A 17,709-nucleotide genomic window follows, 5' to 3' on the forward strand; every position below is an offset into this window, starting at 1 on the left:
TCTTACTTAGTAGTGTAAACCCAAAGTAGATGAGTATCAAAGGCTACGTTCAAACTGCAGCCTGAAGTGACCCAAATCCGATTTTTTTGCCCATATGTGATCTCTTCACTCTTTTGTCCATATCTGATCTTTTCTTTTCTGTCTGAACAACACAGATCCGATTTTTTCCAACCCAACCCAGGCCATATGGCTATGTGGTTCTGAATCAGATACGAATCTGATCTTTCCAAATGCGACCTGTGTCTGAACGGCCAGGTCGGATTCTGACCTGAACGTCATTAATACCCGACAAAGGTCACTATTCTGTGTCTTGCTATGAAGAAGCAGCAAGAAAAACAACCATGGCAGATGATGATGCGAAGAGCAGTATTTATGTTTAACCATATTGAAAAGATTGAGTTTTTATGGTTGGATAAGACCGCTAGATGTGCGCTGGCACTACTGTCAATGTTTACTTCCGTAAACATAGAGCACTCTGGCCTGTGACGTCATTGTGTCCTGACATTTGCGTTGTATGACTGCAGTTCACACAGGAGATCACATACATGTCGCATATATTTGGAAATTTGAACGGCAATGCAAGAGAAAAACGGATTTCACAAAAAAATTGGAATTGAGCATCAAAGCCTGCAGTGTGAATGTAGCCAAAATAAGTTTTTCTTCCAATGGTTACTAAAGCAGAGTTGGGATCATTTTCAAGGAGTTTTGTTGTTTTGTAATTTAAAAACATTCCTCATTGGTTTAATGCTTTGCACTTTTTGAAGTGCTAGAAGATACAATTGAATCACTTTTTTAGAAAATGTAAGATTTTTTTTACTCTTCTTTCATCCACCGCCTAGAAAGAGTACACATTACAATAGTAAACAGGGCTTTTAGTGTAGTGTTATATCCCTACCTGAGACAGCTATTTTTCACTCTCTGCTTTGCTTGCTTATATTGGAATCTCCAGGAGCATTGGCCTCCCTGGTGAAAATGACTTAAAAATAAATGCACCTTTAATGGATGCCAAATACTCTGGTCCTGATGCTTCCTTATTTGAGCACATTAATACAGTGGAGAATAAAATGCCACAGTAAGAATCATTGTTTTTTATTAAATAGAACTGAAGCATTTCTGTAGTTTCTCTTTAAAATACTGCATTCGATCAGATAGTTAATGGAAATTTATGGAGTAATCCATGACTTTTCTCAGTCCTGCATGGAAAACACAAGATGGTAAACCATTCAAGTAAGGTATATGTTTATTCTATTAATAGACTCTGTACTAGCAGACATGATAACATTGCAGTTATGTATTGATAGGGGAATAATGAGAACTCATGACATGAATTTAATGTAGTAATATAAGCCTAAAGTAGCTGTACCTAAGCAACAGCATCTGATTCTTGTAACTTTGTATGACTTAGTAGTGGATACACTGCAGCCTAGATAGTAGATGAGGAGGCTGTTTTTTAGCTCATTTTTCAGCAGTAAAGGGCAACATTTACTCTGTAGAAGATAAACACTCTTCTTCAAAATGAAGGAAATGAAATTTTCCAACATGTTGCTATTTGAACTGGTGTTGCAGAGGGAATGAGCTTTCAGTGTCTCTGTAGCTTACTGCTTATATCTGCTTAAGGCCAAAGGCTGGAGGCTACATCACATATCATAAACAGTGTCTGGTGGTTCTGTTATTGGAATTCACTTTAGGCTATTCTGATGTGTTGATTTGAAAATTCCGTTTTTGAATAATCTGAATAGCTAAAAAATAATGTGATGGGGAATAACAAATCAGCTGGTATAAAAGATAAGAGAGAAGAAAATTATTTTCTTTATCCACAGAGAAAAACTCAAATTTCCCACAAGGTTTTAAATTTTTTGTTTTCCAAGTTCAAACGCAATGCTTTTTTCCACATAAAGAAACCTATGTCCTCCCTTCTCTTTCATCAGGTCCTCCATCTGCTCCAGAAAACCCCATATCCACCGTGAATGAGACCTGTGTCTCGTTGGAATGGTCGCCGCCCCACGACACAGGGGGCAGAGGAGACATTACCTACAGCCTCCACTGCAGGAAGTGCTCCGGTGATGGTAAAAAGTGCGCACCATGTGGGAGCAGCGTCCATTTTGTCCCAAGACAGTTTGGACTCTTGACAGCCAGTGTTATGATCACCGACCTGCAACCAGATTCTAACTACAGTTTTACTGTTGAGAGCCAGAACGGCGTGTCAGACCTGAGTCCAACCCCCAGGGGTACGGTGGTGATAAATGTTACGACATCGCAGACAGGTGAGAACAAACTCATTCACTGGCTTAATTATGTCTTCATTTAAAAAATGGCATGATAAAGACTGTAGAAACACCTTTAATAAAAACTAGATTTTGCAGTATTCCAGTGATATTGCCTGAGCAAAAATGTTTAACCATTTACGAGAGACTTTACAGTGCCTTACAAAAGAGTTTATAGATTTTGATTTCAGAATCTACCTACATTTTAAATGGAACAATAATTTAGAACTGCAGCTAAGTTTCTGTAATTGCTCTTGAGTGCTCTTGAGGTTTTTAGAAGACCCAAGACAAGACGTAAGTTGAGGTGGTTTCTTGCTAATTTAATAAGTTGTGGCAATAGAAGCATGAATCCAGAAATAATTGATAAAGAAACACAGGAACCAGAAAAAAGGGGAAAACAAAGTAATGAAGAGAATCCAGCACTGATGAAGAATGGAGTAATCAACTGATTGGGAACAGGTGTGGACAGAAGGATCTAGAAGGGATCTAGGGGGAAGGAGATTGACACAAGATTGCAACAGAGAGTAAACAAGAAATACATGAGAACTTAAATACAACCAGCAAATAGAATGACATAATTGAAATGAAACCAATAAATTAGAAAACACAGAAAGACATAAATCAAAGTGTAACTGAAAACTCAAATAGAAAACTTAAACAGAACCAAAAGGTGCAGAATCATGACATTGAGCAGCTGCATAGAGCCAAAACTGGACAACTATGTCCTTTCAACAAATCTGGCCTTTATCAGGGAACTGAGACAAATACAAGTCTGACTTTCTAGATCTTGATATAAAAACCTAAAACCAGGTAACATTTTCTGTTTACAATTCTGCACTACTTTTTTATCAGTGTAGCTAAATGAATCCCATAAAGGTTCACTGACATTTGTGGTTGCAAAGTGACAAAATGCCAAACACTTTAAGGAGTTTGATGTTTTAAAAAAAAAACACATTACCATAGTTGCATCTTTATGACAAGCCCAGATTTTTTAGCAGTGGGGAAGTACACTGATATGATAGACTGGCACTCCAGCATCTCTGCTCACACGTGTACTTATAATAGAATGTGCATCTGCCACTAAGATTCTTGTAAGAGATAGGTGTACATGAGAAGGTGTTGATGAGTAATAGGACGCATATGACACGTGTGGACGTGTGTGTAGTGGAAAGTGAAAAGGGGTGTAGGAGGTTGTAAACCACATTACGTTCTACACATGCTTTTCACAGCTATGAGCCTGAGTTTCACACATCTACACAAATACAGTCGCGGACGAGTAAACCCACATCATCATCCCACAAGAGCAGGTGTCCCAGTGTGGAAACACTGCACAGGAAGTCACAGTTTTTGTGATTTTTGCATTGAAGAACAAGGGCAGAACACACAGTGTTCCAATGAAATGTACAAATGTATGCTTCATAAATTATATACATTATTTCCTTGTAGACTGATTAGCCTTAATGCATAACACAGTGAAATGTGCAAAGTTTTCTTCATCTAAACTGTCCACTTTCTTAGTACTTTATTTTCGTAAAAAAAAAAAAAAAATCAATTTGATGTATCCTCTTCCATGCTGTTGATCATGTTTCTTTTTCATTTTAGTGAGTGTAGTGTTAAAAGAAAGGCGAAGTAAGGACAGCGTAACTTTGGCCTGGCAGGGTCCGGAGAGACCTAATGGAGCGATTGTGGAGTATGAGGTCATCTACTATGAGAAGGTGAGAGAGACACTGACAGTCTATCTTCTCTGCTATTAGAGACAAAATGGTGGGAGTCTGTTGTTATGGTTAAAAGTTTTTGTAAATTTTTTTGTATAAATTTTTTTTTCCACCAAATAAAAGTGGTGAATCAACACATGATAGGCTCATCATTGCTTTGTTGCTCCCTCAAAACAGCCAAAGAAATCTGTTAATTTAGCACTTTCTGTGGCATCCCATTAGAATGTGTTCTTGCTGTGAAAATCATATCTAACATGATTCCATAACCCTGTAAACGTTTTTTATACCTTGGTATAAGTAATTAACCCACAACTAGTGCGAAGAGTTGATGATAAATGTCCATTAAAGAGATGCCTGATATATGTAATTATTTATGTCTCATGTTCATAAATGCATAAAAAAAATTATGTCTATGAGGTCACATTTGAAAATTACTGCAGCAGCCCTTTTTCAGATTTAATTAAGAATCCCTGTTTTCTTGCTATCCTCCTACATATTGGCAGGATATGGGTTTAGCCTAAGGCTACGACTCTAATGACTTTTTCATCACAAACATGTTGCTATCTCTCTGGTTCCTCTGCCTTTTTTCCTCACTTCAAACTAATTAACTACACATCTGTTCAACAAACCTTGTAAAACACAGCCAAGGTGATGAAATTAGATCTTGGTGTGTGTACTGGCATGTGTTAATGGTAAAATACTGTTAATCCGTATTGTAGAGTGTCTTTCATTAAGTGAAGTATCAGCATTTCTGCAGGGAATCAGCTCACTGGCAGACAGACTTGTTCTCTATTCATCCTTCTACACACGCAGTTATCAAAGTGTGCATACACACACCTAAAAGGTAATCAAGAACCAAAGTGGAACAGGTTTAGTAACCACACATTGCCCCAGAGTTCTGAGAAGATAGGATTTGGGACTTGGCTAATGCTCAGATACAAATGTGACCAAATGGTCCATTGTGGTGCAAATAAAAACGTCATAAGGATTGAATTAGATTCCTGGAGACTTCTAAATGTAACAATTTAAAGGTGTGCATTACCTTAAAGCAGGGCTTTAGGTGCAAAAAAAAGTGCTGGTAGTCCTCTTAATGCCATAGAAATGCAACAGAAACATGGACAATATTTTATAGAGATGTTTCCATCGATCTATAGATTAATAGTTTTATTTTAAAGAAATTGTATATCCACTTTCATTAACTTCAAACCTCATTATGTTAGCATGGAATGAGAGATATAAATATAAAAAAAAGAAAGACATAAAGAATTGATAAATATGTCTTGAGTTTTCAATAATCTCATTATTATATAGATTTTCTTTATCTCAGTATTAGGCCTTGCCTTAACACACCCATGCAACTTTAGCTATACTATCTCCCGTATCCCACTGTGGCAAGGGCATCAAGCACTGAGAGAGGCACCAAAAAAAATTGGCTTATCAGTGGCTTAATGAGTGGCGCAGTGGGTAGCACTACAATTCCCGTCTTTCTGAATGGAGTTTGCATGTTCTCCTTTTGCATGCATGGGTTCGCTCCGGGTACTCCGGCTTCCTCCCACAGTCCAAAAACATGACTGTTAGGTTGATTAGCTTCTCTAAATTCTCTTTAGGTGGGAGTGTGTGAATGAATGGTTGTTTGTCCTGTATGGCTCTGTGTTGCCCTGCGATAGACTGGCAACCTGTCCAGGGTGTACGCTGCCTCTCACCCATAGACAGCTGGAGATGGAAGGTTGGATCATAATAACCACATATTTAAAACTATTTTATTTACCCTGTCTCCCTTACCTTCACAGCTCAGATCTCCAGATGATTTTTTTAAATAGCTTTTTATGTCTCCCTTGCTTTGATTATTTATTTTATCTCCTTAATGCTCCTCGTTAGAACCAGCGGGAACAGAACTACACAGTTCTGAAGACTCGATCAAACATGATGACAGTGGACGGGCTGAAACCTGGGACCACCTACGTCTTCAGAGTCAGGGCTCGAACTGATGGGGGATACGGAACTTATGGGGGCGAGATTGAACTGGAAACCAGTCATGAAGGTAAAAATGAAAAAAAAAAAAAAAAAACCTTTTCAACTTGGAATTGTACCTAAATAGGCATCTTTCTAGTTCATACAGATTCCATAATAGTATAAAAAAACAATAAAGCCCCACACCCAAAAAAGGGGATAATTCAACCAAAACAAAAGTTTAATTCAGTAAAGCTTTTAGAAATCACCTACAGATTTTACATAACTGTACATATCGGAGTCAGAGACTAAAATATCACTTATTTAAGTCATTTAAATTTATATCAATATTTGAAAAAGGCTAAAGGGGATTAATTCAAAAATGTTTTTTTATGTTTATATTTTATTAGTTTCTACAAATGGAATTACACACATACTTAGAATGAACTTTTAAATGTATGCATTCTTCTAAAGTCTTCACAAGCAATAGTTTTCTGGAATTGTTACTCCTTATTGCTCTGAATTACACGGACTTTGCCTACAAATGTGGTAGCCACTGTAAAAGAAATTACTTTGTTTTCTATAAACCGTTTTTTTTACTGAAATACTTGAATGACATAATTGATAATTCAATTCAATTCAGTTTATTTATATAGCGCCAATTCACAACACATGTCATCTCAAGGCACTTTACAGTTCACCAGATCATACTAAATCATTGTTAATCAGATGTTAATAAACATTTCTATGTTAATAGACATAAGAATGCACACATCCTCAGACGGATGTATTACTCCTAGAGGGCTGCCATACCCTTTTTGATGTCTTTCCTGAGTACTTGCATTTTTGCCTGTTGCTTTTTATCCCCAGATGTTCCTGTTATGATGTTATGAACTTGCTCATTAGGAGCTGACCAAGGCATGACATCATCATCTGGTCAATCACATTTGTTTTTTAAAGACAGTAATCTTAGTCTATGTAAACATTTATTCTTATTAATTTATTTTACTATATTTTGGTAAAGAAATAATTTGGGTAAATTTGGAAAAAGTTGGACCTGATCTAATGTCAGACAAGGATGGAAATAAGATACATATGGCATTTTAAAGCCTTAATGTCTGACACACACTGATGGCTTGCATTGGATTTACCAATCAAAGTTCTGACGGATATTGATTCACTTTATGTCACCCTTTGGTTGGCGGTGATTTCGGTTATGTCAGATATGATGTTTTAATATTAAGCCACAAGATCTTTATACCTACATGCTTCCACAATAATCAGGATTAGATACAACCCATCCTTGCCAAAGTTCAAAGTTTGATGAATTAAAAAAGTTTACTGCTTTAAAGTTTATTGCTTTTATCCAAGCCCTGCTGTCAGGCAGAGATGCCTAAGCAGCTCCATGTTGTTGACAGTTTTCTAAACCACTGTCTAAAATACTTTTTAGGTAAAAGAAAAGACAAACCAGTCTGGCGAGAAAGGACAAAGTATGCAGATTGAAATAAGAAAATTTAAAACAGACTTTTACAACAAAATTTAATAAATGAAAAAGGTTTTGTCCAGCCAAAGTCAGAACTAGTTCAGAGGGCCTTTATTGTGAAATACAAGCACACATATTTCAGACTAAAGAAGACTCATACAGAGCTCTTGCATAACATGCCAATCTTCTATGATATAGTTTTCAAACTCTCTGTCACATATCCATTTCACCACCTTTAATATTGCTTCATCGTGTGCTCTTGGAATTTTTTTTCATTCCCTTTAATGTTCCTTTCAAAGTGATTATTGATTTCAGACAGGCAGGGAGAGTGAAGTGAATCAGTAAATGTGTAGCGCTGCAAAGTACATTGACTGTGCTGCACAGAAAAGGCATGCATTAGCCTATAAATCATTCAGCTGTCAATAAATGCATTTCAGAGCTTTATTTCTGCTCCTGTGCCGCAACAAATATCAGTAATTTGATGCCTCAACATGCTGCGTGAGTCTCTGTGGTTGATTAGCTCCTTACACAACAGGTTCTCATCAAAGTCAGACATTGCAAAATGCAAGAATGGAGGATTTTGTACCAGTCAGGTGAAGTTTATCTAATTAGATCTGTTGTTTTGATCGTTAAAGAATGATGTGCTTGTGTGAGCCTCCATCTCTAACAAGAGATCAATGCCTGGATTATTATGACTTCTCAAGATGCCCACCGATTAATAAGCTTATGTGCTGCATGCAACACTCTCACATAATTACAGAAAGACGTGGATATCCGCTCATGCTTAGCTAAGCCAGATAAACGGGGGTATTTGTTTTGAGTAATGGCTCGATTGGCTTGGCGTAAAAATCAATGCGTCTTCGCAGAAACTTCTCAGCAGTAGCCTTGTTATGTGCAATGTTAACATATCCATTTGGACAGCGCAGCTGAATGGGAATTGCTTTCACGTCTCCTCTTGTAGCCTCACAGGCGATACCAAGAGGGAGAAAGCTTTTCATCATTGGCCTTACTTACTATTCCATCAACCTCCCTTTTCTCTCTTGTGCCTTGTGCTCCCTCCCCCCCTACAGCCTCTATCTTTTATGTCTTTTCTAATGCTATCATTTTTCATGCTCTCTCCATCTTTCCTTCGCCACGTTCGCGGTATCATTTTCTGTCTTTTTACTCCCAGCCTGCCTTAATCTCACCTTAGCTCCTGCAGAAAATGCCCTGGGCTTCGTTCCATTCTCACTGAGGTTTGCTTTAATAAACTTTTATAACATTGGCTTTGTTTTGTTCTGGCTTTGCAGACGTCCTGGCCATCGGGGACCCAAACCAGTCTACTATTTTGGTTGTGTCCATTGCAGGAGGGATCGTTCTCCTCATCTTCTTGGTGACCTGCTTCGTCGTTAGCGGACGGTGAGGGCAGCACTCACACTAACACTAAATAAAGTACAGTTTTCATCTAGAGAACTTGACAGAGTATTTTATATGAAAGTTCAACACAAATTAGGTTCGTGTAAGATTGAAAAACTGGAAATTCATCTTTTTCAACCATAAATATGAATTGTATGTATTGGCTGGTTTTGTATTTTGCCTCTCTGATTAAATACATTTTAGATCCGACTTTTATTGTAATAGTAAGAACTTTGTGTGTGTGGGGGTGTGTGTGTGTCTTTTGCCTTCCATTTCTTTGCAAAAACACCTTTCATCTTACCACAGATTTGCAAGTTAATTTGGCTCTAAACTTTGACTGGGATATTTAGTGTATATTTGAGTTCTTTTATTTTGTCGGGAGGTGAGCCTACACTTTAGTATTAAGTCCTTTGTGTTAAGAATTTCTTTTAGTATTATTTTGTTTCACTCCATTCTTAGCATTCATGTATTATGATGCTGCCAGGTACTTTTATGAAGACTGAGGTGCCAAATAGGAGAGGGATAAAGCAAGGGAGGGAAGTCTGAAGCAGGGTTAGGTTGTGACACAACACAATGCCAAGCTTTGATTATCTCTGAGAGCTCCGTTCAATCTGACATCTGAAAATGAAAAGACTGAGCATTGTGTTTAAAGTACAGCTATTAGTCATGCTTGTTTGTCTCTATACTGAAGAAAAACACCTTCATAGTATCTACTATTTGCTACAATCCTTTAAAGGAGAACAGCAAACATGATAGAAATGTTGGTCAGATAAGCCCAGAATAGGAAAAAGGTTTTTTGCTTCATGGTCGAGGACTTTGACAGCTTATCATCCTGAACAAACCTTACCCACAGTTCAACATGGTGTTGGCAGTATCATGCTGTAGGATTTTGTTTTTGTTGAAGACATAGCAGCTTTAATAGTGTTATGTAAAGAGCTTAAATACCCAAACTGCAAACTTTTTGCTCCAAACTCATTACAATGTAGTATTGTTCATTGGTCTTAAACTTAGAAATCTAATGAACTAGATTTAAAGAGAAAATCTACTTATTGAAAATCACTTTTTGTTTGCAATGCTCTAAAACTCGCTGACCCTTGAGTGCAACTTTTACTGCCAAGAGCAACCATGTCTGCTAATATGAAAGCACATTTATCTATTTATAATCTGGTCTCTCCTCATATCTCTCTCCGTCTGTCTGCGAAGAGAATTACGCGTGGGTGTGAAAAGGGAACGCGTCCATCTCTGACATTTACAAAAAGTCTGATTAAAGGTTGAGTTACGCTGATGTTACGAACACGGGCGCTTTTTGGTCACTCACTTTGAAGGTTAGACGATTTGTTAATGCTTGGCTTCAATGCCAAAGAGGAGAAATGGATGAGAGGGAGGATAAAAAGGGCCCTGATTGCTAAGAGGTGACAAGATGAAAGCATCAGGTGTTAGGTGAAAGGCTCTTTGGAGAGGAAGAAACGGAGCAGAGAAGACCAGTTCCCACAGCAGCTGTAACCAAATGTTTATTCTCCATGACTTCGAACTAGATTACCCACATTTCAGGAACAACACACGGGCAAACATGCACATACTTATGTACACACGCTAAAAAGATTAGTATTGATTCATGTGATTGCTTATCAGGCTGAGTGCTCTATTCACTATTGACTTGAAGGGATGTAATCAGCAGAGACTGTTCTAGGTGCTGTTGAACACACACGTGTACACACACAGCACTTAGGGCATGCGGACGGGAAACCATCAACATGTTTTTAATCAGACATGGATTATAGGTCTGACCCCCCCTCCAAAAAAAAAAAAAAAAAACCTGTGAAACATTTCACGTTATGAACACATGTGATGACACAAACACAAACTCACACTCATCTAATCAGATTTCACAGGCTGCCGAGGTGTTAACTAGGTTTTACGGAGAGGTCGATGCAGTATCATCAATTTTGGGTCTTCCTCTCCTCCACCTCCTCCTCTCTCTCGTTTTCTATCTTCCATCAGGCAAGAGGTTTGGATGCACAGGAGGAAGGAACGATGATGGCTGCTTTCTATGAAAGTGCATCTGTCGAAATATGTGTGCTCACAGGTGGGAGCGTGTGCCTCATTTGTGACCAGAGAATAAAGATCAAAGCCGAATCTCAAGAGAGCCGACAAGCGTGTGTTTGTCCGTGTGTGTGTGTTTCAGGAGGTTCTGGGGTAAAGAAATTTGGCAGGATGGACAGAACCAAGAGGAAGGGAGAGACACAAGTGGAGAATAAACATATTAAAAAAGGTACTAGGATTGACGGATTGCATCCAAGGGGGAGGGAGAGGTACATCTGAGGCGTAATGGTGCCGCTGGAGAGCCACATTTTCAGATGATGTGAAAGATAGAGAGAAGGAAGTACAGGCCTGAAGGAAATTGATGGAGGAAAGCGAATAGCTAGGGGAAAGAAAGCAGAGGTGCAAGGAGGAGAAGATGAAAAGGCAGATTGCGAGATTGTTTGAAACAGGAGGAGAAAAGGGTAAGGGGAGATGATGGGTGGGCGATTGCGCTGTTAGGCGCAATAGGACTGTCATCCTTGAAGCTGGTGAGGAATTGGGGAAGAAATCAAAAACTAATCTCCTCTTCTGTTGTCTATTCCTCCCCTTTTTCATCTCTTTTCTCTCATGTGTCATTCAAATTCTCTCCCATTTTACCCCCTCTGACATTTTTTCCCATTCTTTTTTTGTTCTGACACTCCAGCTTTAATTTCCTGTTCTTTCCTTGAAATTTACATTTGGATGAATGTATCGACAATCAAATGTATTCAATGTGGCCGGCTTAATATGAACAATGATTGGGCTAAAATTGACATGGAGAGGCAGCCAGGTTTTAATTGATTTTTCCACCAGGCGTTTGTAAGGCTTGTCTCTGCCAAAATGTCAGCTGTTTAAAAAATCATTAAACTGAATAAAAGTGCAGAGGCTTTTTGTTCTTTTAAAGTTTTTGAACCGAATGATACAGTGCATCAAAAAAAGAGTCTGTCCTTAAAATGTAAATTCATTCTAGTGATTACATTTATATACTAAAACAAAATTTATATTTGCAAGTGTTTATTTTATCATTTATTATTGTATTTCTCATGGAGGACCAGCTCTACCATATTGAAAAAAATAAATACAGAAATAAATAAATGTTCTATAAATAAATAAGCATACAATTAATTCCCCCCAAAAATACAATTAACAAGTAAATGCAGGTAGAAATTAAATTATACAGTTAGTCAGAGACTAAATAAATATGCTAATTAAAAGATATATACATTTATTTCTCACTGTATAATTTAAGTTCTACCTTCATTTATTTGTTTATTGTATTTTGGGGGCAATTAATTGTATGCTTATTTATTTATTGAACATTTTTTTCTGTATTTATTTTAAATATGATAGAGCTGGTCCTCCATAATGTCTGTCAGTTTTGATGATTATAGTTTCTACCTTATAATGACCACACAATCAGTTTTCTTGTTTTATATGATTATTACACAAGCAGTTAAATTATAATATAACAAGAATTTTAAATATGTTATGGTATGGACAATACAATTATGGAAAAACACTGCTCCCTTTACAGTTGTTCAGCAAAAGCAATTGAGAAGTAGGGTAAACTATTAAAGGTGTGTCCTAAAATAGGCCCTTTTCAAAGAAATGCTCACCTTGTCCAAATAATAAGAAAGACTATTAAAATTATTTGAAGCTAAGCTTAATTTTTTTGGATTTGGAGATATTTGAAGTCCATTGACTGTAGCTGGTTTCAGAGCTTAAAGAGCCACTACAGAAAGGCTTGTCAGGACATAAGCTATTGTGCAACTTGATTCACTGACTTCTAAAGCATCAGCAATGTAAAAAGTGTCTTACATGGCAAAGTGACTTGACTCCTCCTTCTTTTAGTTTAGCTAAATTGAGCTTTTATTTATTTATTTCTGAAATCCTAGTCCCGAGTCTAGGAAGAAAAGGGGGTGAAGCTCAGCATCTAAGGTGTTTGAGGGAGTGTAGTATATATTGATGGAATATTTCAGGAGATTCATGATAATGAGCCAAACTGCCTTTATGCAGCAATTCATGCAAAGGGAGCCTTGATCAAAAAAAAGGAAAAATACTATATAGCCTACATGGACATATTTTTTTACTTCAAATTTTGCTGGAAGACATAATAATCAAAGTTTGCAGAAAGAGAAACTACGATATTTTACTCTGAAAATAATCTATGCAAAGCTTGAGTCTGTCTTTTTAAATTGAATTACTGATATAGATTCGTTTTCTTCAATATCATAATTTCATGAGCTCCCATATACTACACCAATCCAATCGTTCGCATTTAGACACTATGCATTTTTGCAACCTTTTCGCTGCCAGGGAAAGCGAACAACTACGCCTCATAAACAAGCTGATTTGCAGGCGATTCTGTTCTCTCCTGTTCTCATTTAATAAAACGCTGTTATGCTATTCTTACAGCGGGAGGGAAAACATGAAAAAACACCCAAAGCTACTCAGAAACAGCACGCTGCTGACAGATCACACCATTTATTGCTGTGTGAATGCCATTATTGCTCAGCCCAGCGAGCTTACATTTGTAAGCATGTCTTGTATCTGAAGTTTTGCGTATTTGTCCTCCTGAGGTTCCCTTGGCAGGCTGGCAGGTGCAAACGATAAGGAGCTACTAAAAAAATTGGCACTGCCATGGATTCACCAGATGGCCTTTCTCTCAGAAAGCATACCCCCCTTCGGTCTTTACTATCTCCCACTCCCTGTTAAACATGTTACAGCTCCTGCCTCCCAGCATCTGCAACTGTGTGTGTTTGAGTCCAGGTTTGGGCCCTAGTTTTGTTTAGACTCTAATGATCCTACGGCTGCTCAAACATCTCCTTTTCTTAGCTGCTGCAGGCTTCGGTTAAAAGCCAGATTCCGATGTTTTTTTCTGTCTGCATCTTTTCAATGTGGGAGTTTTGGAGACAAGTCGGCATAAATTTGTTCTTTCTTTGTCAAGGCACATTTTTTAAAATATTTTATCTACTTCCTTCAAGCCAGGTTTTACTGAATGATATATTTAGGTCGAACTGCTAATGATTCTGCAGGGGATGAAAGCTATCAAAGTTAATTGCTCCAAATGATATCGTCAGACTTTTTTATTTATATTTTTTTCAGACTGGCACTGTATTTACTAGCTAAATTTAATAACATTTAAAATCAAATTATACCTCCTTGAACTTTTCCACAAGTTTTCTCTAATGTATTAAAATAGGATTTTATGTGACACATCAGAGCAACCTAGCACAAAATAGTGAAATGGAACCAAAGGCATTGATTGATTTATTTATTTTTTTTCTGTCAAATAAAATCTTTGCATTTGTATTAAGCTCTCTGCACATGATGCAAAGCTTTGCTTTTATGGATTTGGTGTCTTTTGAATGCAACTGATTGCACTGGATTTTAGTTTAGAGCATCATAGTTACGAAGTCAGGATCCTAATAGAGATATTTTAATCCTCACTGGTGCAGAATTAAATCAGACTGGTTAGGCAAAACCTTAAACTTTACAACTTCAACTTTCAGGAGAACCAACAGCACTATTAAGGCATTTAGTTTTATCTAACTTGATATTTAAAACCTTTGATCATTTCCCCAATTTTTGTAGTTAGATTTTTTAAAACTAATGTGGAATGTGCCTTCATAGCTGTTGCCTTGCTCTATTATAGAAAATCCTAATAAAATACATTAAAAGCTGTGGTTACAAGGCACTGTATTTATTATGTAAATATATATCTACAACACAGACATATTTGTTTCACAATAGTAGAGAAAAAAAAGCAGCTCCTTTTAATGTCAGACTTCTGTCTCTCTAATAGACAGCGTGAACTGCGGTAGCTTCTTAACACATTAACAAGTGTTGTTTCCAAGCTTGTTTGTTTAAGCTCTTTTACCTCAGCAGCAGCTGCCGTGCAGCCCAGGGTTATTCTTAAAAATGTCAGGATACATCGTGGAAAGGGAGGGAAAAGAAAGGGAAGCTGTCTAATGAAAACATGCCTCTAAGAAGAGCGAGAAAGACGCATTAGGAGGTAAAGGTAAAAATCAGCCGATATATTTTCTTCTCTTTGGGTGGTGTCGCTGTGTTTGCCTCATAATAGAACTAATAATGACTTGGCAGCAAAAAGATCCCATGTTTACGGATTGAGAATAAAACAGGCCAGTGTTTAGTGGTATGTGTGTGCGCTTTTACTTAATGATGGCAAGGTGCGTGTAATGTCATTAGCCAGATTTTGTGTGTGCCGACTTGAACGATGGTGTTTTCAATTAATGCGACTAAGCTGCAGGGTGTAGCTAAATACAGCTTTGTCTGCAGAATGCCTGGGAAGTAGCTAGAGAACAGCACAATAATAGCAGGTGCAGAACTTTTCTCCACACACACTTTATGCAGATGAGCAGATGCTGAAGGGGGGAAAAAATGGTTCAAATGTCCAGTAAACATGACAGAAGGAGAAATTTGTCTGCGTCTTGTTAATGCATTTAAAGAGACAAACCAACATGCACAGACGGACATGTCACTTGGCCTAATCGAGTTGTGTGGGTGTTGTAGCATCTGTATCATTAGGAGAATTAGTTTCAAACGGACTTCCACGCATGGATCAGTTAGCAAATCGTAAGACACAATTCGATTAATGACACAGATCACATGCTCCTCTTTTATTCTCTCTACCTTCTACCATTTGACCTTTCAACCAGGTTGTTAAAACTTCTGCTACATTACACCAATTACCCCATCATAGCTCTTTTCCCAACCCCCTCACCCTCTCCTTCTGCCTTCCTTGCTTTACCACTCTCTTTAATGAGCGGCTTCCAAATGAAATGTTTCCAAACAGGGTGTTAATGAAACATGGACAGATTTATTAGTAATAAGTCTCCAGCTAATCATTTCCCCTTCCTAATAATTAGGCTGAGCAGAGTAAATCTTTTTACACTGTGGTCAGAAAGTGCTGAAAGTGCTGAACCATTGCCGTGGAGACAGAGAAGCTCACTTCTGATCCGCTTACTTACATCGCCTCGACTTTTTGTCTGTTTTTTCATTCCTATATTTTTCACGCTCCTCGGGTTTCCCTATCGGCTCTTAGCACCAAAGCAGCAAATGCACTTTGTTTTTCAGGTGATGAAAAGAGGCTTAATTTTTGCTGTGGAATAATGAGAATGAATTAAATCCATTGATTTCATCACTTGTAATTATTTTTTGATTCAATGGCTTGATATTAAATGAAATAACCATTTTCATGAGTAATGATGAGAGCAGATACCCACAGCAGGGTGTAGGTGTGAGCGCGGATGTGTGTGTGTGTGTGTGTGTGAGGGAGAGAGCCAGGCAAGATGGATGGAGCAAGTGAGGTAGATGTGTCCGTATTTTATGTCATGCTGGAAGGGTGACTAATGAGTTACTGATTTCATTTTTCCAGTTATTTTGATTAGTAGGGAGAAAATAATGTAGAAATACAGGAAATGAAGAGGAGAGGAGGTGATTTTAGAGGTGGGAATAAAAAGGAAAGTAGAGTAGGATATGAGAACAGAAGGAGGTAAAAAGAAGAACAGAAGAGTTGTGATCTTGATTCCCAGAGGATTTGCCAACAAGTCAAAGTTGGATGTGTTGTGTCTAACAAATTAGGCTGGAGATAAGTAAAGTTAAAGTCTATGGTCAACAGGTCACAGATAATCATTTACATTTAGGTTTTTCCTTTGACTGGGTTAAAGATACGCTTTAATCTCATCCATTCTGTTTTATCTATTGAACAACGGATCTCCCTCGCTGTTATTTAGCTTCAGGCATCTTTGCATCAACTGACCAGTTCCTGTTCTTGCACAACACAATCATTACCACAGCTTTATTGATGTTTTTTACTATTATTATTGGGATGGTACATTCAGTATTATATAGAGTATTTGATCTTCACTCCGTACGATGATTTGCATACAAGCCAAAAAGAAAAGATTTTCATTCAATGTGATGAACAAAGCAGCTCTTTAACAGAGCAATGGTATTTATAATATTATGTCCACAGTTCACTGCAGACTCTTCGTCCTTTTAGATAAAACATTTCAACCCTTATGTTGTTTTGTCTTTTCTTTTTCTTTTTCCACATTTTTTGGAGCTGGTAATATTGCTCAACTCTCATGCAGCTATCACCTGACCTGGTAAAGAGAAACAAACTTTCTTTTTTCACTACATGTTCACAAGGTTAACCTCACAGGGCTGGTGCTTCTTGCCAATGTCAAGATAACTGAATAATCTTTATTGTTATTTTTGAGGTAATCTGGTGCTCATCTTATGATGGACTGGCTAACTGCCCGGCATATTTCCATGACTTCTGGGTAGTGCTTGCTGGGACTGGATCCAGCAGCTTCCTGTTATCTTAAGCAGGATTAAGTGGACTGAGTGTTGCTGTTTTACGAGGGTAGAGTTAATGAAAGTGTAATGTTAAATGCTTGTTCTCTGGCTGGTTTTATGCTCCACAGTTTCTTGAAACACTGTGGGCTAATGTGCTGTACATTCAGTGATTTTCACAAGCAATATTGCTTTAGAAGTAATTGCTTTACTTTTACAAACTTTTATATATTTTAATGGGATGCTGTCTAATAGAAAGAAGAGTGCACTTGTAAAGCAAAAATAATTGTATTTGCTTGTATTTCCTTTTGTTTCTAAATTTAAACACAAAAGCATGGCTCATATTCACCCCCCTTTACTGTGTTCCCCCGAAAAAAGTCCAGTGCAACAAGCTGCCTTCAGAAGTCAAACATTTCTGTGTAACCTGAACTCAGTATTACCTCAACTGTTACGGAAAGATTTCAGAGTTTTCTCACAGAATACTGGTAATTTAAACAAGATCATGAAGACCATAGAACAA

The 17,709-nt window shown here is 37.6% G+C and overlaps 1 protein-coding gene across 2 annotated transcripts in view; it reads left to right on the top strand.

Annotated features, from left to right (window-relative positions):
• Positions 1–17,709, top strand: part of epha4b (eph receptor A4b) — a 125,149-nt gene that overhangs the window by 65,732 nt on the left and 41,708 nt on the right. For both annotated transcript variants that reach the window (XM_038270944.1, XM_038270954.1), the window contains exons 7-10: positions 1,929–2,264; positions 3,867–3,979; positions 5,858–6,020; positions 8,702–8,810. In XM_038270944.1, the coding sequence (XP_038126872.1) occupies positions 1,929–2,264; positions 3,867–3,979; positions 5,858–6,020; positions 8,702–8,810 (721 nt within the window). The remainder of the gene's footprint in view (positions 1–1,928; positions 2,265–3,866; positions 3,980–5,857; positions 6,021–8,701; positions 8,811–17,709) is intronic.

Source organism: Cyprinodon tularosa, unplaced genomic scaffold, assembly GCF_016077235.1.
Source record: "Cyprinodon tularosa strain WSP-4 unplaced genomic scaffold, ASM1607723v1 ctg12, whole genome shotgun sequence".
Lineage (NCBI taxonomy): Eukaryota > Metazoa > Chordata > Actinopteri > Cyprinodontiformes > Cyprinodontidae > Cyprinodon > Cyprinodon tularosa.